We start from the raw sequence: 24,022 nt of genomic DNA on the forward strand, positions 1-24,022 counted from the left end.
CCCTGCGCCCAGGAGGAGGAGGAGGAGGAGGAGGAGGAGGAGGAGCCGACCTGAAGAACGAGAGCCTTTTCCCTCTTTGAATTTCTCCTGGAGAGATTATTGTTTCATTTGTGCGCTGAGAAAACACTGATAACTTTCTATAGTTTATTGTGAGTCTCATATCTGAGCTCAGATCAGCGCTGCTCTGACAAAAACACCTTTTCCACCAGAGATCAGCTCCTAAAGCTGCAGCTGAGTTTGAACACGGACATGATTTTTATGTTGAAGTCGCTGAAGTTGACCTTCTCACTGATTTAACCTCCAGAAGTTAAGACTCCTTCAAGGGGGGAAAACATAAAACTAAGCCTTTCTTCAAAGTCCTGTCTGACTTCTGTGCCACAGCCACATGTAGCCAAGAGGGCAGGCTGTGTAAATGAAAGAATAAAAGAAGTTCTGATGTTCCACACATTCTTTTTCACCGTTTTATCTGTTTTGGCTCCAAATCTCTTCACCTCTCGTATCATCATATCTCGAGCATCCATCAGGTTTTCTGTCAGAGGTGAGGTGTGAAGGAAAATATGCCCCCGAGGACACAGAGGGATTAAAAAGCAGAAAACTCCTGCCTGAATATATCGTCTGTGAATATCTACAAGTGGCAGGAGATGTGGATCCTCTCGGATGACGCTGGATTCCTTAGGAGCTTGTTGTCCAGACATGTTGTCCCTTTGTCCCTCGAGGTCGGAGAAGGCCTGGTGAAGGATTCCTGCTGCAGGAGTTTCCACATTGTCTCACAGAGTTGGTCCTCAGAAGGTTTTACATCAGACAGTGATGAGAAAAGAGTCTTAACTTAATTGAACTCACAGCCTCTGCTTCAGCTCTTCTCCTCTGACTTTAATTTCTTTGACATCGTTGAAAATGAAAACCAAATGTCAAAGGAGGAATCAGAGGTTTGATTGTTTGTGAAAATCCAGTGTGGGACAATACGACGATAATGAGGAGGACAATATCTTATGAATGATTGAAATGTAGTTTTATACATTTAAGAGAAAAAAGGTCATAGAAGAAAATCATGAATTTATTAGTAATGTAAAATCTCCAGAACAGTCTCCATCCTCTCATCATTTAACACATGGATGTTACATGATTTGTTTTCACTCGTATATTTAACCTACATAATAATAATTTGCTCTGGAATATCATTTAAATATCATTATGTATATGTTCACTCTTTTAATAAGGATTCACCGCAGCATCATGTAACCATACAACCGAGAATTAGGTTTGTTTTAAGTATTTGTTGGATTATTCAAAGACAGACACACAAATGTAATTTATCCTTATATATGAATATATTATTATATATTAAGTCGTATCTGTTGCTTTTGGTTTTGCTGCAGACTGATTCTGCAACATTTATTGTACGTGGATATAATTGCACAATATTTGACGCAGTGGAGACGATGCAGTTTCACTCCGTTCATATCAAAGTGCTCGTTGGCTCATCGCTGTCGTCCGTCCAACAAGTTCTGCTGCTTTTTCCCCAAAACGGGCCATTCATCATTCCCACTGACCTCCAGCTGTGAGCAACCACTTCGAGTCTCACTCACGAAATATCTCTTCTTTCACTCTTTCTGCTCCCGGTTGAAGAATCACTGGAACTGTCTGAGCGTGTGCAGCAGCTTCATCGTTTAAACGACTCATCACATCTGGGAACTTTTTTCACTCCGACTTCAAACTTCCACGCTTCAAACAGCTACTCTCACTCGACTTGCTCAGATGGACGTTTGTCTCGAGGATTCTCGGCCTCTACCTCCAGTTGCCTGGCGCCTTCATGTGGACTGTAACTAATGAGGAACAGTTCAGACTGCGGGAGAAAGATCTTCACCTCCATTTCTCACTTTTTAGAAAAATGGCATCAATCACTCTGTCTCTTTTTTGGATCTTTCTGTCGATGAAGTTTGAGTTTCTGTTGCCGCGACTTTTCCTGACACTGAATGTTTGAAACAGGAAATTAAGCTGATGAGGTCATCGCCTTCTTACTTTCTAACTATTTTCAGACCTGCGCTGAAGTCCAGACATTTTCCTGAAGTTTTGTCGGTTGTTCCTGGAAATTTTCTGGAAATTTTCCTGCAGCCTCCGAATAAAAATGTTCTGGAAACTTCCCAGCGAGCGAGTGGACGTGAAACTGGAAGAACACAAATGTCTCAGGATGAAGAAGAGGAGCCGTACACGTAGAAGACGAAGACGTCGACTTAGAAAGACGAGGAGGTTCCAGATGTTTTGGTGATGAGGGCCGACGCCGGTGTGGACGAGCTGCAACCAACATCACTGATCTTCACACAGCAGAGTTCAGACACATGTCCCGCCTCCTGCTGCTCTACAGGCTCCGCCCCTCGCCTGAGTGTCCCCCACATGTTCCTGTTGTCGTGAACGAGTCGGACGATCGGCTTTGCGTCTCCACTCATTTCTAACTTACGGTTAGTTTTACACTTTACATTGGTCACATCCACCACCCAGGCATTTCCGATCAGAGCGAACGACTCTACGATTTACGCGTCGAACACGAGAGCGGTCGTGACGTTGTGAAGTTTGTAATGCCCCCCCCCCCCCCCCGTGACGTGACGCACAGCAGTCAGTGCAGTAATGAAAATCCCTGGCTGTGTTATTACCAGTGTATTGTTGTGCAGTTAGGCGAGCTTAGCCTATAAATGAATCCTGGGCCTGTTGGCTCGTTCCTGCATCTGCAACATCTGGCCTCAATCTGGCTCCTACGCCCCGCAATCCCCCCGAGGAGACACTCTCTGCTTAGGTTTCACTCCGCTCCACCAGGCATGCCTGCAGGGGCTGCGGGGGGTAACAGTGTGCAAATTATTTGTGTGGGTGTATATGTGTGTGTGTGTGTGTGAGATCGAGCCCAGTGTGAATACACGAGGCTCCAGAGGACGTCCTCACTGTGGACGCCCGAGAGAGCGAACACACATGGACTTGAGTTTGTCCCTTAAGTGAATATTTCACTGACTCAAATTAAATCCCTGGAGACGTAAACCACAACCGCTGCAGGTTTATCCTCCTCCCTAATGTCGACCAGAACACGAGCCTTTGCTCTAAATCAGATCCGTCCCTCCTGAGGACGAGCTGTTTGTCCAGAAATGAGATTTAATTCCCCCAAAATGTGAGTGTGTGAAAAGATTTCAGGCCCCACATTGTGATCGCTGCAGGCTCAAACTCACTCTCTGTGAGTGGAGTCCTGAACGCCGGCCAAGTTTTGATAGGGATACGACCAGGAGAGCTGACCGACTCCCCCGCAAAGTCCACTCCCTCCTTCCCTGCTTCTCAAACCAACACTCTGACTCCCCTCTGCCTTTGTTCTCCCTCGTTCTTTCTCTCGTTCTTTCTCATCCGCCTCTCCTATTCATTTTTTGTTTTCTTGTTCAAGTCGATTTTCCGGAGCAGGTTGAACGAGCTGCGTTCTCTCTGTCACAGTGTTTGTGTTCCGAGGCCTTTTCCACGTCAGCAGACACGTTGACGTGTGACGGCGAGAGAAGCTCCGGAGTAAATGCTCAGGTTCGTCACGTGACTCTAAACGGAGTAATGACGTCATTGTCGCAGGATTATGACGAATGACTGGTAGAAAAATGCATCATGTTAATTTTACACTTAGTCTTATGTTCCTCTCGCTCCTCTCATGTCTCCACCATGAGCACAATGCATGATGGGATATACTACTCGGTTGGTGACCATCAATCAGCACTGTTTTTCCTGATGCATTATGGGAAACATTGATTGAACCAACCCTAATGAAGCTCAGTGAGCGTAAAAAAACATTTTTAAAAATATTTACAGATTTTCTTTTAGTTTCTCTGGTTGAACCTGAAAAACACAAACAGGTGAACGGAAACCTGCAGCATCACGGACGACTGTCACCATCTGCCTCTCTGGGAGAATTTAGACCGACTGTAAACAAACTGAGTTTCCAGCGTGACTCAACCTTTCTCTGCTGCGTCTGCTGCAAAAACACAGTTTGACTGTCGTGTCCGAGACGTTCCCATCGAGGCTCGGAGCTTTCTGCAGAGACACGCTGTCGGGGACTCGATCACGAGAGGACGAACAGAAATAGACGTTTATTTCACTGTTTGGACTCGAACGTGTTTGTTCAGTTTGTTCCCACAGATTCTGTTTCCTGCTCAGAACGAAACTAAAATATATATTTAAAATAAAAATCATTCATCATCTGAGAAAACAAAGAAACACAACCATATATAGTAGTTTACACTTTACACATCTTTAAAACATGTAGTGTAGGAAAACTGAAAAACAAATGATTAAATAATCATCAGATAAATAATTTAAACAAACTAAAATACAAATGTTTGCTTCTCATGTGAAAACCTGGTGTTTGGTTTGTTAAGTTTCAGGTTGAATTTAAATAATTAACTTTCTAACATTATGGAAGTAGAATATGAATATGAGCACAATATAAGTTTCCTCTGACTCTTCAGCATAAATACTGAACAAGGTCACTTCATATCTGGCCCACGTACACACACACACACACACACACACACACATAGAGAGAGAGAGAGAGACACACACACACACACACACACAGAGAGAGAGAGAGAGACACACACACACACACACACACACTGGAGAGGTGGGAAAAGGCGACCAATGGGCAAACAGGAAACTTTTGGGGACTTTCCAAAGTTCCGAACTTTTTTTGGCTCCACTTGCTTTTGTCAGATATTTTTTTATATTTTGTGTGTGTGTGTGTGTGTGTGTGTGTTCTCATCTGTCCTGTTTGGCCAGAAGTATGCGGACACACTGTCCACATACTTTATTTCTGGTCGGAGTGACACGATGATAAACACACGAAAACCATGTGTGTGAAAAACATCAACAGTTTGAAAGAGCAGCGAAGTGAAGCCGCCTGCGTTCAAAACTCACACGCGTGATCGGCGGAGCGAACCTCGGAGACGACAGGATCGTGCCTGACCTTCGTTGTCCTGGCAACACCGTGACACGCGGCCTTGTGGTTCTGTTCACACTAATGTTTCCTCCAAACAAACGTCTCCTCTGAGTTCGAGCCTCTCGTCCACAACAGAGTCACCAAACAGAGAAACGTCTTCCGTCAGTTTCTGTTTGAATCTGCTGAAGTTTACGAAAAGACTGCGAAGACGACCCTCGTCGTTCGTATAAACAATCATGGCTGCAGAAAAGAAGAACTCTTGATCACCCCCTGGTGGCCGGCTGCGGTATAGTTACAGCTTCCCCACCATGTCGGCAGATGGGACGTGGACCAAACAAAACAACAAAAATTAACGTGCATGTTAAACTAATTTTTTCCAAAAGTTGCCTCCTGTCATTTTAGGTAATTTGCGATCGGATGCATCAGAGGAACCTCGACTCCAAATGATGTCACCGGTGCAAGATGGCGACGCCCGTGCTCCAGAGCTTTCGGCTTCATGTTTCTACAGTCGCTGGTTTCACGTGGGAAACCAACAGCAGCGCTCGGTGTGTGAGTCGTGTGTTTTCTTTAACTCCGCCTCCTCTCCTGTCGAACACAAACCGTTGCTGCTGTAAATCTCCTTCCTCCTTAGCTCCTCGTCGTCATCGCTGCTGGAGGTCACCTGACAGTGGGGGTCGCGTAACGAGCGGAGATAATGGGCTCGTTTTTCTTTCAAGGAATTTTCTGAAACCACACAAAGAAAAATAGAGTTTATCAGAAAAAACTTCTCCCTCTTGTTTTCGTTGGCAGATACAGGATCTGCATGTGTCAACTCTGGTTCATGTAAAAACACAGATCTCACTTGAGGGTGATGGGACGTGAAGCGTCTCCTGGGACTCGTTTGCCGACCGTCCTCCACCCGTCCTCCACCCGTCCTCCACCCTGACCTCTGCACGCTCGTCCTGAAGTGGATCCGGACGTAAAGTTTGCGAGGTGCCGAATTGTCCGATGAGCTGCCGGAGTTTGTGGGTTTTTCTGTGCCCGTTAATCCCAGCAGACCAAACTCTCTGCATCAAAAAACATGAAATCGTAGAAATAAACATTAATATTGACACGTGTCTCGTGTAAATCAGAGCCGAGGGATTTGATTGGAGGAGGAAAAGGTTTTCATTAAACTATAGACACAATATTTTTTCGGTTTTTTCATCCAGATGTTGACAAGAACGTTTGATTTTATTATTTTTTTTGGTTTGTTCGAGGCCCCTCGGTTCCAATGAAAGAAAGTCCAAAAGGCCTCGACGACACATTTTCTCAATCAGCTTTTTTACTACAAGCAACATCTTCACAAGAGGTTTTCTGCCGAGGCTGAAACTGTTTTGGCATCGACGTCACAGTACAATAATATTTAAGACGATCGTTTGCTTCCAGCCTTGTGGCACAGTTTGTCTCTCTCCCGTTCCAACACGGCAAAGCCCCCGCGCACCAAACATCCAGCGCTCGCTGATGCTCTCGTGTCTGAGCGACGACGAGTCCCTGCAGCCACGTTCAACATCTGATGGAAAATGTGAAACCACAAGAGCTCAGTGAGTTACAGCAGCACATTTATGCCCGTGGTCACGTCCACATATTTCTGGCCATATTGTGTTTTTACATATTTATACATGTGTGTCTGTGGCTTTGTGTTCATGTCGTTGTGTGTGTGCAACAAGCTTCAGTGTGTCCTCGTGCACTTTGAGGCCCACATTGTGGTTTCCCTCCCTAGCAATCTTTCTCTGTCCTCCCTCCTTCCACCCTCCGCTCTCTCTCTCTTTTTCTGCACTTTCACCCTCCCTCGCTCGCCCCCTCCCTTAACCTCTTTCCCAAATTGCATTACACTCCCTTCTCTCTCTCTCTCTCTCTCTCTCTCTCTCTGCCTGTCAGGAAGAAGTGAACAATATGACCTTTAGTCGCAGCGATAACATTCTCCCTCATGAATTCCCCGTCGCTCTGACTTTCCTTTCACATTCTCACCGCCTTGTTTTCTCTCCCGGCCGCTCTGTTTTCTTTAGAAATGATCATCTCTGCACCCGGTGATTAACGAGCAGCACCGGGGGGGGGGGGGGAGGAAGTCAGGCCTCCGGAGGGTCACACACACTGACGTGCACCAAATATGTGCATGTGGCACTGCAGCGGAACACGGGCTCCTCTCCGCTGACAGTCGTACCTGATGGGTTTTATAACAATGAAAAGTTTTTTCTTCCCATCTGGGCAGCGTGGAAACTTCAGTAAATGAATCCCAGAGGCGTGGAGAGCTGGAGCTGAACCCTCGGGCAAAATACGAGCAGTTGGGCCCCTTCAGGACCTCCCCCACCTCCTCCCCCACCTCCCCCACCTCCTCCCCCACCTCCTGACACTCAGATAAATATCTACTTCACAGCTTCTTGATTTCACCTTGTTTGTTCTATAGATTTTGCTCAAAGATGATCTGATAAAAACACAACTTGTGGTCAAATGTTACTTTTACAGCTGCAACTAATGATTATTTACACAATTCATCAGTTAATCACACGATTTTGTTTCAAAGATTTTGTCCGACAATATAAAATCCTCATGTTTAAAGCTCGTAACCAACAAGTGTTAATTGTTGCTGATTTTCACTTTTGGACTGAATGTTCCAGTTCCAATCATAGAACTCGTGAGACGATCCCTCCTGTTTGTGGAAGATTCTCTTGCTGCGTTCACTTTACATCTCGAACTGACAGTAAACGACACGTTTGCAGATGAACGTCAATTAAATATTTTCAAATTTCTTCAAATATTTGATTGTGTTTTCTCACCGTCGTCACGTTTGAGCGAAACCATCAGACGCAGTCGAGGTTTTACACGTTTAGATGTTGAGCAGAAATGTGACGCAGCTTTTAAAGAGTTAAAGAGAGTCGCCCCCCCCAAATGCACCATTTTAAAATTCACTGCTATACAAAGTGCATTATGGGATACAGAGGGCTGCGGAAAATAAAACAGCTTTTCTCTTTTAAATGTGGGCAAAGGAAATCTGCATCTCTCAGATGAGATGTGACAGGACTTGTTGACCTGTTATGACTTATTCTGCTTCGAATTGTTCTTCCTGGAGGATCCAGCCTCTGATCTGTGGACAAATTGCACGGTGGGATAAGTGGAATAATCTCTGCGCTCAGCCGTCACTCTAAATGGGATCAAGTGGTTTTTGGAGAAACAATGGCTGAGTGAAATCCATACAGATTCTGCACTCACACATGCAGGATGTTTGGCAGCCGCCTGTAGCGTTGCAGGCCGACTGTTGCTTCACTGATCCATGAACCACACACACACACACACACACACACACTCACATGTACACAAACACACAAACACACACAGAGAGACAGAGAGTTCTGGGTAATCAGGTCCCGATGGGCAAACGCACACTAATCAAGTGTGTTAGGTGTGTGCGTGCCCTGTGGCGCTCCAGATGCAGGTCTAGTGATGCAGGTCTGAATGCACACGCACACACACACACACACACACTTACACACACTTACACACACAGACCTGTCTGTCAGCATGTTCCTGTCATCTCTGATCACATGACCTGACAGGCAGGTCACATTCTGTCACGCCACCACCTGATGGGTTCGGTTTGTGTCTCTGCAGGCTTCCACTTGAACATCACAAGTGCTGGTGTGAGGCAGCGAGAGCGGAGCAGAGGAGTGAAGGAGTGAAGGAGTGAAGGAGGAGGCCGAGCCAGAGGTTCCTTTGATATACAGACTGAGGTGAAGCAGGAAAAAAAAAAAAAAGAGCAGTTTTTCACCAGGATGACAGATGGAGAAAATCTGGCAGATCTGTCGCTCTGGACGTGTTTTTATTACTCTCCAATATCACAGGACGTCAGTTCGGAGGCATAAATCAAAAGCAAAGACTCAAACTCTGATGGATTTACACCTCGGTACTTTTTTAATCCGTGGACTCAAAGAGAAACCGTAAAGTTTTATGGAGTTCATAAAACTTTGAGATAAAAACAAGAAGAAACGGAATAAAAGACACATGATTCATGTGATAAATAATATGTACACGTATTCATAACAGCTGATTTACTGATTGGAGGCTGATGTGCAGGAGGAGGTTTGGCGCCATCTTCTGTGTTAAATCTTTTATTCTCAAGTTTCTGACCCTTAAAAATAATGATGCATTAATAAACATCTGCACATACAACACGTTATGATGCTTTTAATGCCCATGGTATGAAACCCAACTGCAATTACTCAATGCAACTCAGTTAGTTTTTAATAAATTCCATATTCTCATATCCACAATAACTAATAATCATAAATATATTGTAATACTTTTAAATGGCAAAATAATTTTATTATATTTACAACAAAAAAAACTGTCAATTTTAATGGAATTACAATATTTTTAATTTTTTATGTGGTAAAATTCAATGACAAATTTTATAAGTATTTAAAACTTATAATAATATGTAATATTTTAATGCCCATGATAATCAAAGTAACATAACCAATATCAAAATTACACATAAATACTTTTATCAAAGCAGATAATTTGGACTATATATATAAATATATTTATAATAAACTATAAAATAAAATATTAAAATTGGTAAATATATTTTTGAATTTGTGATATCTGTAATAACAAGTAAATAGATAAACCATAACAGCTGCGATGTTTTTTTATTATTAATCACAAAATAACGTCGTTACAGTTTGTTCGGGGAATGAATCATTTTATTTCTGCTCAAATAAACGTGAACAACGACAGAAATCTCCTATAATCCTAGTTTTTATAAATAAATCAGAAAGTAGTCATACTTTACATTGTGTGCAGATACAGTAGCTGAGTGATTCAAAACTTTAAAAAGTCCTCGTGAACAATATTAACTCACAGACATTTAAGAATCATCACAAAGACGAAGTTCCTCTGTTTCCTCACAAATCACAAAACAAACATCTGGATCTGACCAGTGAACTGAGCGAACTCGTGATTGTCGAGTTGTATGTTCCACAAAAACCCTGCGTGATGAAATAAAACAAAACAACATTAAAACAAAACATAAAACCTTTTTTTTTTTTTACAATCGACCATTACAGCACATTTCGGTTTTATTAACCACACTGACATCTGTCAATCATCAAACCGTTACTGAACACGCACATGTGACGTCCACGTTTTCACACATAAAATATTACATTTCACATGTGAAGGGTCTGAAAACCACAACATGTCTGCACGTGATTCATCACATGTGAAGTGCAGTGTTTACTGGTGATAAACCACATGTGCCTGTATGTGAATTCATCACGTTAACATGTAAAACTCTGACGAGTGGGATTCGTATTCACGTCGTCGCTTGTGTCCATTTCATATGAATTATTTATATGTCAAGTAATACGTGACGGCTGCAACTCATTTTATTTTAACCGAACAAACATGAAGGATTTGTCCCTCAAGACGTCAGGACAACGAACATTTCAGCTGAACAAGTTTTATATTTGATTATTGAGATTTCTTCTATAAGAGGTGAGAATAGTGTAAAATGAAACTGACGATGACACTTAAAATATTATAATGGACTTTAAGCAAATGAAAAACCAATGAATAGTTTGATAAGTTATTAAAAGTTTTAATTAAAACAACTTCATCAGTCGCCAGTTGAAGTAAATTTGTTAAGTTTTTTCAGTGTAATTTTTTTAATAAGCAGCTTTTTCACATATTTGACGGCTGCTGTATGAACAGATCACGTTTTAAAAATAATAATAATGATATAAAATATATATATATATATATATATATATATATTTAAATCCATCTTAAATTCTTACAAATACATTCAGTTAGATGTTTGAAATAAAGTGTCACCAGAAAACTAAATATGAATCGAGCTGATTTTCAGCAGCTAAACCGAAAAATATATTTCCCCTCATTTCTCACTAATATTCAATGTTCGGTGTCGAACGATTAACAAGTAATTCACACTCTAGATTTTCTAGCAGTTGTAGATTCACACAAAAAAACCAACATTTTCTTATTGTGACTAAATCAACCGTCTCTTCTTTTCGTCCTCTGCAGGTGCAGCGACAGGTTCATCATCACAACAGAACACGTCCAGGAATGTCACCGCCTCACAGCACAAAGCATCGTTCAAACAAAAACATGGTAACGAACAAAAGAAAAGAAAACCAGAAATATTGTGATTCCGCTGTCGACGTGCAACCAGAGTCGTCACAGCGACAGTAAACCCTCTTCTTTGTGTCTTATGTCTTTGTGGGACGTCTTTGTGCAGCAGGAGCACATCTGGGGCTGTTTCTGTGTTTTAACTGAAACAACGCTGACGTACATTCAAACCTTATTTATGCAATAGAAAAACATTTTGTGCATAATTTCACACATGCCCTTAAAATTACAGCAGGGAAACATTTGAGAGTCTTTCTCCACAGCCCGAATCCATGAAGAGATGTTTAACTTAGATGCACACACGTGTTAAACAAAGTCTTTTTTTAAGTGTAATGTAATTTGGATTGCATGCTGGGAATTAACTGTACACCGTCTTTTCACTTTAAGAACAGAACTTGCCATTGGCCCGACACTTCAGTGGTCATCAGATGGTCAGAGAGTGAGAGACGCTTTCAAATACACAATCCAGTGAGTACACACACACACACACACACACACACACACACACACACACACACACACACACACACACACACACACACACACTGGTGTCGTCGCTGGTATCAAACATCGCACAGTGCATCGTTAATAAAGTGGTCGGCTCCGAGTTTTGCATTGTTGAAGTTTTAAATACACATTTCAACACAATCGCCATTAAAACAAAATTTGTGTCACAGCTAAGAAAAAAACATTTCCTGTGATTAATTTTAATTTAAGAATCATATCGAACATAAAGTAAATTCAGGAAATAATTTTAAACATTAAATTCTCTTTGCTCACGTTTCTTTACGCTACAGGAAGTAGTAATGCTTAAGAGTCACAGTTTAAATTTCAGTAGTTCGTTTTTATTTGTTCACGTTTTATTCTTTTTGTGTCTTATTATTATCATCGTCATTATTATTATTATAAGACCTGTTGGACTTTTGATGATCCCTGGATTCTCTTCTTTAAATATATCAACATATTCTAAAAGCAGGATTTTCTTTGGTGACATCAGATTTGTTTGGTTTTATGAATCAGTGCTTTAATCTGTGGTTTATCTAATTTTGGACAAACTGCAGTTCAGCACATGGACAGCAGGCGGCAGTATATTTAGGCTTTAAAGCGAATAAGCGACCGTGTAAAGTTTCGTCACCGTCGAGTTTGATTTAACTTAACTAAATCAATCAGCGAGTTCGGAAACGATCGCGTTTGCTTTGGAATTTGAGTTGTTGACAGTTTGAGTTGTTCCGTGTTTTTAGATTTCACATGATACAGGACACGGTGCGACGTGTTGGACGCTTCACGTCCGCACGCTCTGTGTTCCCGAGAAATAAAGACGCGCCTCCTCTGCGGATCAAAAACCAGAATTCCTGCTGCAGGAATCTTTGGCTTCACAGACTCCACGCGTCCTGAGTTCTAGAGGTTCTGGTCCAGCCAGCGGATGTAGTTGTTCATGCTCCTCCGTCCAACGTTCGATAACATCGGCAGGTCCGCAAACACCATGCAGCCATGGAAGCCGTCCTCGTAGTGATCGCTGGTCACCGTGACCCCGGCGTCCTGCAGCCGCTGTACGTACATGAGCCCGTCGTCCCTCAGCACGTCAAACTCACACGTCATCACGTATGCTTTGGGCGCCCTACCCAGAACCCTCTGCTCTGCCAGCAGCGGCGCCGCCCTCACGTCCATCAGCGCCGGCAACTCACCCAGCAGCCCCGGCGATCCCGTCTCCCTGACGACCGGCCTGAAGTGCTTCCTGCGCTCGGCCGGGAGCAGAGAGGTCCAGTCCAGTTTGGAGCGGGTGCCGGCGCTGATGGCCGGCTGGTCCAGGGAGCTGTGGTTGTTGGCGAGGAGCAGGGGCGCCAGGGAGGAGTCGGCGCCGAGGTACTGCAGCCAGAAACGAGCCATGATGGGTCTGTAGAGGATGGGCACGGCCTGGTTCTGCTGGTAGGACGAGGTGTGGAAGTCGAGGGCCTGCAGCACCGGGTAAATCAACGCCTGCGCCTTGAACTTCACGGTCAGACGGTCGTCTGAGCCGAGCTGTGGAAACAGAGGAGGAGCATCAGCCGGAGGAGTTCTGGGGTCAGAGGAGACGGAACGTCAAAGTTCTGTGGTCAAGGTCAAACGCAAACCTACGAGTTTACAGCGAGCGAGACATGAATCTATCCCGAATTTTCCAAATTCTTCACAAAGTTTTGATCTTTGTTCATTTTTTTAATAAACGCGTTTGTTTCCGATGGATCGTGCGTCTGCGTCGTTTACCTCCTGAGCCACGGCGGCGGCCAGGTTTCCCCCGGCGCTGTCCCCGGACACGCACACTCTCTCCGGGTCGATGCCGTAGCGCCCCAGGACCTCGGCAGACAGGAAGTCCCGCGACGCCGCCAACGCGTCGTGGTACTGATCCGGGAACACCGCCTCCGGGGCGAGACGGTAACTAACGGCAACAAGACAAAAATGATCCCGTGTCCTGTTGCGTTGGACGGAATCAGTGAAACATGACGAAATGTCCGAACTTACTCAACAGACATGACGACAGCGTCCAGATCCGCCGCCATTTTCCGGCAAAGGCGGTCATAGGATCGCATCCCTGTGACAGAGCGATGGTTACTGACGTCAGATACACTTCTTTCATTCAGCAGCTCGATGATGACGTCTTTACATCACGTTTCTCTATTTCTTAATCATTTCATTTAAAAAGTTCAGCAGAAGTCAAACTCACGGCCGCTGCCCAGGGCCCACCCTCCTCCGTGGAAATATATGACTCCTCTCTTCGGCCTCTCGCCGCCCTTCGCCTGGAAAACCCTGGTGGGCACGCCGCCCAGCGCGGAGTCGCTCACGTGCACGGCGGAGCAGGAGCGGGCCTCGATCACCTCCACCCAGGACACCACCCGGTTCAGCAGGTGGACGCGGTGGCACAGGCCCAGCGAGTGAGCCACGTCACTCTGCAAAACACAAATCACTGACGTTACACCGGAATCAATCTGAATGTTCAGGAGAAGAGAGGAGGTGACGGAGCCGCTCCCTCTCACTGTGACCCTGCAGCTCCGTAGAGAAACATCAGGGCGTGAACACCTGTGTGGAAGAACTCGTTGCGCTGCATTGACTCTTTAAAATAATTAGTTAGAACAAAGAGAGTGTGAACAGAGGAGGAGCCCGACAGGTGACGTAGTTAGAACACGTCAAACTGCTGCTCCCTGACTCCACCTCACTTCCACTGTGTCCAACTCTACTCTCGTTTCACGTCTGTCCTCTCACTCTGTACGTTCCTCTGATGTCTCTTTGTCTCACGCTGTCTAATTAGTATTATTATATATTGTTGTGTAGCCTCTGAATAACAGTTAATATTCTACTGTAAACTTGTGACACTGTGTTCTTCTTCTTAATATCATTAATATTATTATTATTCTAGTTATTCATATTATTATATTTAAGAACATGTTGAACTGGTTCTTCTCCATCAGGTCACTTTACAATGATCGGTTTTATTCTTTCTGTGTCGTCCTGATGTGTCACTGTTTGATTCCCGTCTCCCGTCCTCCTCTCCTGTCTCACTCATCCCTCATGTCTCTCCCCTCCTTCTCTTGTCTCCTCTCCCCTCCTGTCTCCTCTCCTTTCTCCCCTCCTCTCTCCCCTCCTTTCTCCTCTCCCCCCTTGTCTCCCCTCCTCTCTCCCCTCCTGTCTCCTCTCCCCCCTTGTCTCCTCCCCTCCTCTCTCCCCTCTTGTCTCCCCCTTCCTCTCCCCTCCTCTCCTCTCCCCCTCTCCCCTCTCCTCTCTCCCCTCCTCTCCCCCCTTGTCTCCTCTCCTCTCTCCCCTCCTCTCTCGCCTCCTGTCTCCTCTCTCCTCCTCTCTCCCCTCCTCTCCTCTCCCCCTTGTCTCCCCTCCTGTCTCCTCTCTCCTCTCCTGTCTCTCCCCCTTGTCTCCCCTCCTCTCTCCTCTCCTCTCCCCCCTCTCCCCCTTGTCTCCTCCTCTCTCCTCTCCCCCCCTCCTCTCTCCTCCTCCTCTCTCCTCTCCTCTCCTCTCTCCCCTCCTCTCTCCTCTCCCCTCCTGTCTCCCCCTTGTCTCCTCTCCTGTCTCCTCTCTCCTCTCTCCCCTCCTCTCCTCTCTCCCCTCCTCCCCCCCTTGTCTCCCCCCCTCCTCTCTCCCCCCCTCTCCTCTCCTCTCTCCCCCCTTGTCTCCCCTCCTCTCCCCCCCCTCTCCCCCTCGTCTCCCCCTCTCACCGCCTGCATGAAGCTCCTGAACAGTGCGTCCAGCAGCATCAGCTTCCAGGGCTCACAGACTCCGCTCGGCAGCGGCAGGTAGACGAAGTACGAGGCCGCCGACAGCAGCAGAGCTCCGGCCAGACGGAGCCTCATGGCGGCGGACTGTCCCCGCCGGGGGTCGGTCTGTCCCTCCCCGAGGTGCCGGTTGGTCCCGGTCTGTCGCTGTCTCAGGTCCCGGGTTGTCCCGGTCTGTCCCGGTCTGGTCCGTGTTTCCTCAAGAGGTCGGCGAATCACCGGGGAATGAACCCGATTTCAAAATAAAAGTCGATGTTTGGGTCGATTTCATAACAATGACATGCGGTAATGGTTTTATTTTGAAAATCTGACCCAGGAAGTAAGGTACGCATTTCGTAATATGATAATTGTTGGGAAATGTAGTTCTTAAGATAACACCACAGAAACGTGTATTATATTATATTATACGTTATTATATCGTGTTATCTTATAGTATATATGTTGTTGTGTTACACATACTTTAAATACTAGACAACTTGTATTTGTTATATGACCTCTCGTTTATTTTAGCCCTGGGTATTATTAATAAAATGCTTTACTTCATTTTGTAATATAATTTTAAATCCATTCCACATTTGACATTTAAGAATTATGAATTTGTGACGTTATAATCAGTGACTGTTCATCCTGCTTCAGATTAAAAGAGGAAATAATTAATATGTAGAGATTTAATTTGATGGTGTAAAAGACAGATAAGACGTTTGGCCGTCATGCAGCTTCTATATGTCTGTTTGTTTAAGTGGCTCCAATAACTCACAGTGATGACGCAGACTGACGTCTCTGTTGAAATGTCTTCTTGATGAGGTTTGATTCACGTTCACATGAACAAACTTTACTTCAGTGAACCCTGCAGATAACTGGTCTCACCTGCTGCAGCCACACACAAGTGCCCCAACATCCACAGGTACCACCACTCCAGCAAGTGCCCCAGAGACTGCAGCCCCAGGCGCTGTCGTCAAATATGATATTCAACTTTTAAGATATATTCTACGTTTAATTTTGGCTAAATATTGTGTTCCAGGAGGCCCAGCTACCAGTCTACATCCCCAAGCGACGCCTGCAGGTTTCCAAACGACCTCAGCAGATTCCCCAGCATCCCGTCTACCCATCCAAGCGGCCCTCAGGTCCCCAAGAAACCCCAGCGACCTCGCTACCTGCCCAAGCAGCTTAGCTACCCACTGCAGCAGGTACCATAGAAGAATGGTTTCCCACTCAAGCAGCGCAAACAGCCCTTCCCCCTATCATAGACTAGCTATGTGCTCAAGATGCCCCAGATGCTGCTGCATCCTTTTTCCTAAAGGCCGTACATCCGGCCTCAGCAGAACAGATGTTATCCTTATCCTACTTCTGCCAAAATGTTTTCAAATGGTGAGCTGTGATCACTGGCTCATTGTCATATGAAGACAAGTGAGTCAGCTTTTTCTAACTTGAATTTCTTCCAGGTACATCACCTCTGGAGGAAGTAACACTACTGGGAACTGCTATAGGCTTCGGACTGAGTGTACATGTGAAGGGTATATTCATCTCTGCAGATGGTTGATTTTAACGTTTCCAATATCTCTTTATATCTCTTTCTGTTTCAGGAAGCACAACCTGGGTGTTTCAGAGTCTGCTCTCAACGGAGCCATTATATGGATGTATTGAAATAAACTAATGTGTCCTGATCTTGGTTGAGAATCTTTTGAAAACAGATTAGCTATTCAACAGAAGTGGCCTGAGATCAGATTTGATGTAACACTAGTTTCATACCTGCTGTGAGGTTGTATTAAACATATTTTATTCATGAGCACAGTAGATCTTGACAAAAGACGAGGTTGAAGCTGTTTACCTGCTTTTCTTTTACTGTTTTAGATGAATGGAAAACAAGTTGGATTTTGGTTTTATACATCAGTTTTCTATGTGGTTGATCTATTGGAAAAACCCTGAGCTAAACTTGTCTATTTGTACACTAAGCTCTTGTGGGTTAAAAGAGTTCTCAAACTAAACATTAGCTCATGTCGTCCTTTAGCCTGGTAACTTCTGCCCTAATAAGAGCAGGGATTGTTTGTTTGCTCTCCCGAGACGTGAATACTTCTCGTTGACCTTTCCTTTAGTTGTTATACAACTCCCCGGATCACCTTGGTTACTGCTGATGATAAGGAGGCCCTGTCTCTTACTGCAGATAAGTAATGGGTCATGGTTCCCTAAGTCTGACCTGGCCTGTGTGCAGAGTTTCATTAAGACAACTGAACAAGATGAGAATTTAAACTAAAAGAGAAAAACTTTTAACACATGAAATCAATTTTTTTTTTAGGCCGGAGATGAACTCTAGTAAAATTAAAATGGCAACATCTGTCCATCCAAAATAAAACTGCTTTAAATAGTTTGCACTCTAGTGAGTTGCTGCATCAAATAAGTGTTGTTGTTGGAAAATTGTCTCAATTCATGAATTTTACTTTTACCACCTAATATATGAATGTAAAAGTAACATTGATTTGATCCCTTATTTCTCTATATAGTTTAAAAGTCATGCATCACTCTATAATGCATTGTTATTACTTGCATATCGAGTTCAACCTACTTTATCTCTTATCTATGAATATAATAAGGCATTTTTTCCACAGCTGATAAACATAAAAACAACTTTATCACAATTTAACATATAAAACATTGACTCTTTATATTTTCATATAAACAAAGTTTGCTCCAATCTTAATGAATATAACTGTTTAATTTAAATTTAAACCAACTTTATCTGTCAAACATTCATTTAACCTTAACGCCGTCACGCGACACCCCCACACCACTAGAGGGCGCTGCTGTCAAACGTGACCACTGCGCTGAAAGACGGATGAATGAAATGATTGGCGCGTCGATAATCCAATCAAATGACAGAGCGTCAAGGCCCACCCCGGCCAATCGCGTCACTCCATGTAAGCCACGTGGGCGGTACCGGAAGAACAGTTGTTATTAGCCGCTAAGTGAGACAGTAGCTTCCACAGCTCGTGAGCAAGGTTTTTAAAACACACACACACACACACACACACACGTAGACTTCATTGAAACATCTCCGTCCGCTGCTTCTGCTCGAAGCTTCAACTTCACCTTCGAATCATTTTCATCTCCAGGTAAGATTCAGTGCAGCTCCGCTCGGTTAGCTCGTCGGCTAATGCTAACAGCCGGTGCAGCAGCAACAACAACAACAGCAGGTGATCGAGCTGCTGCTGAAACCTCGACCTCCGCCGGGTTTAAGATTCAAATTTATTGTTTGAATGTGCGTCATCGTCGTGTTTCACATTCTGTCGCGTGTCTTTTTGCAGCTCGTGCCCCTTCAGCAGCTGTCGTCATGGGCGAGGTGGAGCTGTCCTGTCGAGCCTACGTGAAGATGTTCCTCCACGCGTCTCTGTTCCCGCGGTGCGGCATCAACGGGCTGCTGCTGACGTCCAGCCCGGCAGGCGGCGCTGTGTGTGTGACGGACTGTGTGCCGCTGCTCCACTCCCACCTGCCCCTGGCCCCCATCACCCAGCTGGCCCTCACACAGGTGGGGCCCCCGCTCACAGGTCTGACGTACAGGAGCCGAGGGAGCTCGGCTCAGTGCAGGTTCTGAAGACACGTGTGAAAAGAGACAAACTTGTTCAAATGGAGTAAAAACACGTGAGAATAGAGAAACAACTTCATCAATTTGACGACACGTGCGCTGCAAAGCGTCACAACATAAACAAAACGACAAACTGATGAATCTGTAGTTCGATGCTTCAGCAGCTTCACTTTGAACTACAGCAGGTTCAGCTCTTTTTTTTTTTCTGTCCCCTGAAAACATTTCTGCTGTCAAAAGAATAAGAAACTGTGATGTCAGAAGACGATTAAAAGACGCCTGTGGCTGTCGTGTGTTTCAGGTGGACGTGTGGTGTTCGCAGACGCAGCAGAGGATTGTGGGATACTATCAAGCCAACGCCTGCGTATCGGATAGTAGGTGAGTTCTGCAGCCGATGAATTCTCTCCTCTCGAACCTTCTGTCAGTTCAGCGTCTGTGGACGTTTTCTGCACCTTTCTTTGAATGTCTCGTGTTTTCGTCCCCGCAGCCCGACGCCGTGTGCACTGAAGATCGCTGACAAGATCGCTGAGCAGTTTGATAATGCAGTTCTGTTAATGGTAAGTGAAGTTAACACCATTAGTTTTCTTTGCTGCCCGAGTTCTTATGAAAACATTAAACCTGGAACAGGTTGTCGATTAATCAGTTCACTTCAGTGATGAGGATATTCATCAAATACTGGCCGTGACGTTTTTACGAATCCTGAGATTGATGTACTGGTCTCTTGTGAACGCTCTGCTTCGCTGTGGATGATCGATGTGTCTGTTTTATTCCGCAGCTCGACGGTAGTAAGATGTCTGCAGACTATCGGGTTCCTCCCATCGTGATGTATGAGCGCAAAGATTCCAGATGGATGCTCAAAGACAAACACACGTAAGAAACAGCTGCTGGGTCGGACGGGGGAGGGGGGGGGGGCTTCAGAAGGTATTCAAATGGTGTAAATTCCGACGACGATCACAGGATATTGAATCATCGCGTCAGCGTCTGAGGTTCTTGAGAACAAAATGACTCAAGAACCAAACTTGGTAGAAACCGCATAGTTCCACCACAGGTCCCTGTGAAGGGTCTGATTCATGTGCATGTCACACAGTGTCTGCAGGCTCCTAACAACTCTTTCACACGTTTGAATATTTTAAGTGATTCTGTGATTTTCCTTAACATCTGTCATACTTTACTGAGATCTTACATTTCATTCATTAGTCTTAATACATCTTAAAAGAAGAAAACATTGAATCAACACATCATAGAAACTGTTAAATCTTCCGTTATCCTCGTGCTAAACGTCTGGAACAGTGAGCGGACACGTTGTCGTGGAGATCATGTCGCAGCAGAACCGTCCGACCGCTGCGTTAACGCCGATGTTCCGTGTTGTTCAGGATAATGCTGCGGCAGTGGGAGGAGACCCGGGCGATCGCCAGCCAGATGCTGGAGTTGGGCGATCACATGCAGCTGGTGGATTTCGACAGTCATCTGGACGACATCACAAAGGACTGGACCAATCAGAAACTCAACACCAAGATAGCGGAGCTGGCGTCGCCGGCCAACGGGAACATCTAGAACTGTAGAACCAGTTTTTACCAGAGCGCAGATTTATTTATGTTCTCACCCGTCGTCCTCTTTATTTACAAATGTGAATTTTTAAAAAAAATCTTAATTATAACCTGAAAACACCAAACGTTCAACACAAGAGTTTTGGAAGACGTTTATTTTTAATGCTTCTTCAACTGAACAGAGACACGACATAGCTTAAATAAGAAAATCCCTACAGATTCCCCACCCCCGTCAGACTGTGCCTTGTGGTCCAGACCTGCTGATCTTAAGGAAAATCCACCTTTAACACTGTTACTCAGCACCTGAGTATTACTCCTATTTATTTCTCTTTCTTCTCGTTCTCTTTTGATTCTTTACTGTTGTTACTCCCCACAGATATTACATGAAACAGCAGCGGTGGACAAAATAACAGAAACGCGTTAGAGTACAAAAGTCGTGCAGCGAGTTCTCGTCTGCTGAAGCTCAGAAATGTGAGTGTTTGTGGAGGAGCAGGTGATTCCGTTTGAAATCTCTCTCTGAAACTTTTACAGACTCTAATAACGATGTGTTTTCGTGCCTCACTGTCGCTGCCCTTTGTTTGACAGAGCAGGTTTTTTTGTCCTAACCTGATGTTTGAGAAGCGTTGACTGTGGTTGGAAAGAGGAAACGTGCTACACAGGATGTTTTCTCACCGAGCTTCATAAAAGTCAAAACCAAACTGAATCTCCTGAGCTTCAGCAGATTGTTTTTCACCGCAGGGCTGAAGTATTCGATTCAACACGTTTCTGTTCTTTTGCTGATCTCTCGTTACCCAGATCCGCTACAACAGAGACTGACATTAAAACATTTAAAATGGCTGAAACACATCGGAGTTAAGTGCAACTTTTAAAAACACCAATATCAAGTTTGACTCCTTATGATTTTAAAGTAGTAATAACATGATTCCTAAAATGCACTGAAATGTAGGCTCCTTTTTTCTGCCTGTTTCATCAACATTGTGAAACTTTATTAAAAGACGACAGTCACACTACTTGTATTTACACTCACGTCTGTGTTTAAGAAAAAAAAACTAACAAGAGTTTTACAAAAAAAATAGTAATATGCATATTTTCTATCACTACTGTTCTATTGAAGTACTTTGGGTTATTATCTCAGCTCCTGCTTTAGGTGTGTTTGATTATTTTTTTTTTGTGTGGTTATAGTATATGGTGTATATAGTACTAACCCATATAGAATAATATGTCACAAGGTTTCTATAGTGCTGTAGTATAAACACAATTATCAGTGGGTGAAAGCTGTGGTTCCCAACCTTTGACCTCTGCATGTAAACTGTAAACCAGGTCAGACTAAGTTTCTCAAAAACCCTGATTTTAAATTAAACTTAATTAGTTAATTAAACACGAAAGTGAATTGATGTGATTGTTTTGAGCTCTGTAGGAGTCCTGGTCCTGCAGTTGGGAACCACTGGCTTCGATTAAATGATTTAAAGTCACATTATTTATAGAGCGAAGACGACCTCTCAGTTTCGTGTAGTGCTTCCAGTCGACCACATGATCTCTTCAAGATCCTGGATCAGTTTCCAGGAGACAGCGCTCACTCTGTGAGCTCCCGTCTTAAAGTGTTAGAAAGTTAATAGAAATATTTCTTAATTGTAAAAAATATGTTATTACCAGACAAACTGCTTTTTTTTTTTTTTTACATCTCACATCCAGAGAGATTAGATTTGTGTTTTAAATTTAAAATCATTTTGATCACATGACAAAAGTAAATGTCAGTGTAGGATTGTGGTTGTAACTGTGGGGGGTGGGGGGGTGTTTTTGGAATGAACCCCTCACGTTGCCTGACGCGTTCAGAGCGTCCCCCACATGACCGTGTCAGCCGTCGGAGATGGGATGGCGACCAGGTTCAGGGTTATTTCCTCCAGCGGAGACTGACTGGCCAGAGACTTGAGGATGTTGATGGGGTCGCAGATGGAGCGAGCGTTCTGGACCTTCTGCTCCGCCCACGGCAACGTGATCTACAGCGGAGAGAAACAGGTAAAGGTGTCAACACTAAGAACGACTCTGCTCTCGGGGCTTTCGAGCTTTGGGTCAATTTCTATTTTGTATTTATTTATTTTGTTCTCCAGCTGATTTATTGGAAACTTAATTGTTTTCCAAAAATTACAAAAATTAGAAGTTGGAGATAAAAACCATTGAAGAAAAGATTAAATATAAATGTCGGGCTACATGTTCAGCAGGAGCCTGAAGTGTTGAATTTAAAGTGTGACGGCTTCTTCACCTGAGCGATGATAAGTTTCCTGGACAGATCGTCGTCCGCGATCAGCTCTTCTCCAAAACACAGAGTGAAGCCGCACTGAGGCGCTTCACCTCCATTCGAACAGAAAAGATCCAGCTCTGAACCAACGGGACAGAAAAGGTGAGTTTAATACACAAGAGACGAAAACAAGTGATAAACTGAGTTAAACCAGATTCTGTGTTCAAACATCTGTAAATTTAAACCTGAGCGTGATCGATTCAATGTTTTTAAGAAAGATTCTCGGATTTATCTTCTCGACTGAGGATTTTATCTTGGTCCCATGTGGTTTTGAATTTTCTGACATTTTATATACAAACAATTTATTCATTAACACGTAGTGAATAAGAAAATAGTAAAAGTCGTTCATTTTCTGACAAGAGATTTTGGCGATCAGCTGTAGAAACACTACCCACAATCCTCAGGTGTGAGAGCAGCTTTGGAAATCGTATTGTTCAGTGTTACTTCACGTTTACCACAGAGACACCATGATTATTTTATTTTGCAATGGTTTATGGGATGTGCAGCTCCACCCTCACCCTCGCTCTGTAATCGGTTGTGAAACAAACTCTTAGCTCTCGGCTCTGATCTGTTCTGACGCTGAGATCACTCACGTTGCTTGAAGGCGTCTCTGCTGAAGAGCAGCACCGGCTCAGAGTCTCTCTCCATCTTGTGCAGCCCCGCCGTGGTCGTGTGCGGCCCCGTCCAGAAGACACGCCCCTGGCAGTACCTCTTGCCGTACACCCCCTGCTGCGTGGAGGTCAGCACCACCCCTTTCTCCATGAAGGGCAGCAGGGTTTGCAGCGCCTGCAGCTCCGGGCCGGCCGACAGCGTGGAGGGCGGCTCCGGCAGAGGGATGCGTGGAAACCGGCCCTTCAGGACGTGGGACGGCGTCGGGGGAAGGAGGGACGAAGGCAGGTACGTTATCCGGACGTCAGGGCCCAGGATTTGGCGTCTGATAACCTCCTGTCCTAGGTAGTGAACCACCACGTTGATGGAGTCGTGGACTGGAAACACAAACAGACACAAGATGATGCAAACATCATCAACGACTAAAACCGTCCGGCCGCTCAAAGTTCCACTGAACGCACATGCATCTGCACTCTTGTCAGTTGTTTACCTTCTTGCGGAGCAGGTACGCTCTCCTCATACCAAACGTCCAGCCGGATCTCGTTGACCACTGCAGAGACGATAAATAAAGAACTATGAGATCAGGTCAGTTCATTCTCTGACATCGTTTTCGTCCAGTTTCACGTC

At 44.5% G+C, this 24,022-nt stretch overlaps 3 protein-coding genes across 3 annotated transcripts in view; 1 reads left to right on the forward strand and 2 right to left on the reverse strand.

Annotated features, from left to right (window-relative positions):
* Window positions 1-10,552: 10,552 nt before the first annotated feature.
* LOC109647295 (neutral cholesterol ester hydrolase 1-like) lies at window positions 10,553-15,447 on the reverse strand. The gene is made up of 5 exons (XM_069512449.1): window positions 15,313-15,447; window positions 13,815-14,037; window positions 13,613-13,682; window positions 13,358-13,529; window positions 10,553-13,135 (listed from the first exon to the last, which is right to left on the reverse strand). The coding sequence occupies exons 1-5, from the start codon at window positions 15,445-15,447 to the stop codon at window positions 12,515-12,517; spliced, it is 1,221 nt and encodes a 406-aa protein (XP_069368550.1). The 3' UTR covers window positions 10,553-12,514.
* A 2,618-nt stretch (window positions 15,448-18,065) lies between these two features.
* On the forward strand, window positions 18,066-21,500 carry emc9 (ER membrane protein complex subunit 9). Its single transcript, XM_069512455.1, has 6 exons — window positions 18,066-18,476; window positions 18,669-18,889; window positions 19,245-19,321; window positions 19,431-19,500; window positions 19,719-19,813; window positions 20,317-21,500. The coding sequence occupies exons 2-6, from the start codon at window positions 18,695-18,697 to the stop codon at window positions 20,495-20,497; spliced, it is 618 nt and encodes a 205-aa protein (XP_069368556.1). The 5' UTR covers window positions 18,066-18,476; window positions 18,669-18,694; the 3' UTR covers window positions 20,498-21,500.
* The window catches only part of LOC109644332 (E3 ubiquitin-protein ligase RNF31-like), a 34,878-nt gene continuing 31,441 nt past the window's right edge, over window positions 20,586-24,022 (reverse strand). The window contains exons 29-32 of the mRNA XM_069512458.1: window positions 23,886-23,945; window positions 23,380-23,772; window positions 22,751-22,866; window positions 20,586-22,487 (exon numbers count right to left, since the gene is read on the reverse strand). Coding sequence (XP_069368559.1) covers window positions 22,320-22,487; window positions 22,751-22,866; window positions 23,380-23,772; window positions 23,886-23,945 — 737 coding nt within the window. The 3' untranslated portion in view covers window positions 20,586-22,319. The remainder of the gene's footprint in view (window positions 22,488-22,750; window positions 22,867-23,379; window positions 23,773-23,885; window positions 23,946-24,022) is intronic.

The sequence above is a fragment of the Paralichthys olivaceus genome, chromosome 17 (assembly GCF_024713975.1).
Source record: "Paralichthys olivaceus isolate ysfri-2021 chromosome 17, ASM2471397v2, whole genome shotgun sequence".
Taxonomy (NCBI): domain Eukaryota; kingdom Metazoa; phylum Chordata; class Actinopteri; order Pleuronectiformes; family Paralichthyidae; genus Paralichthys; species Paralichthys olivaceus.

Coding starts and splice junctions, on each gene's coding strand:
- emc9 (XM_069512455.1), top strand. CDS start 18,695: ATGGGCGAGGTGGAGCTGTCCTGTCGAGCCTACGTGAAGATGTTCCTC. Junction 18,890..19,244: donor CCCAGCTGGCCCTCACACAG/GTGGGGCCCCCG, acceptor CGTGTGTTTCAG/GTGGACGTGTGGTGTTCGCA. Junction 19,322..19,430: donor GCCTGCGTATCGGATAGTAG/GTGAGTTCTGCA, acceptor TCGTCCCCGCAG/CCCGACGCCGTGTGCACTGA.
- LOC109647295 (XM_069512449.1), bottom strand. CDS start 15,447: ATGAGGCTCCGTCTGGCCGGAGCTCTGCTGCTGTCGGCGGCCTCGTAC. Junction 14,038..15,312: donor TCAGGAGCTTCATGCAGGCG/GTGAGAGGGGGA, acceptor TGTGTTTTGCAG/AGTGACGTGGCTCACTCGCT. Junction 13,530..13,612: donor GCTGTCGTCATGTCTGTTGA/GTAAGTTCGGAC, acceptor TGTTGCCGTTAG/TTACCGTCTCGCCCCGGAGG.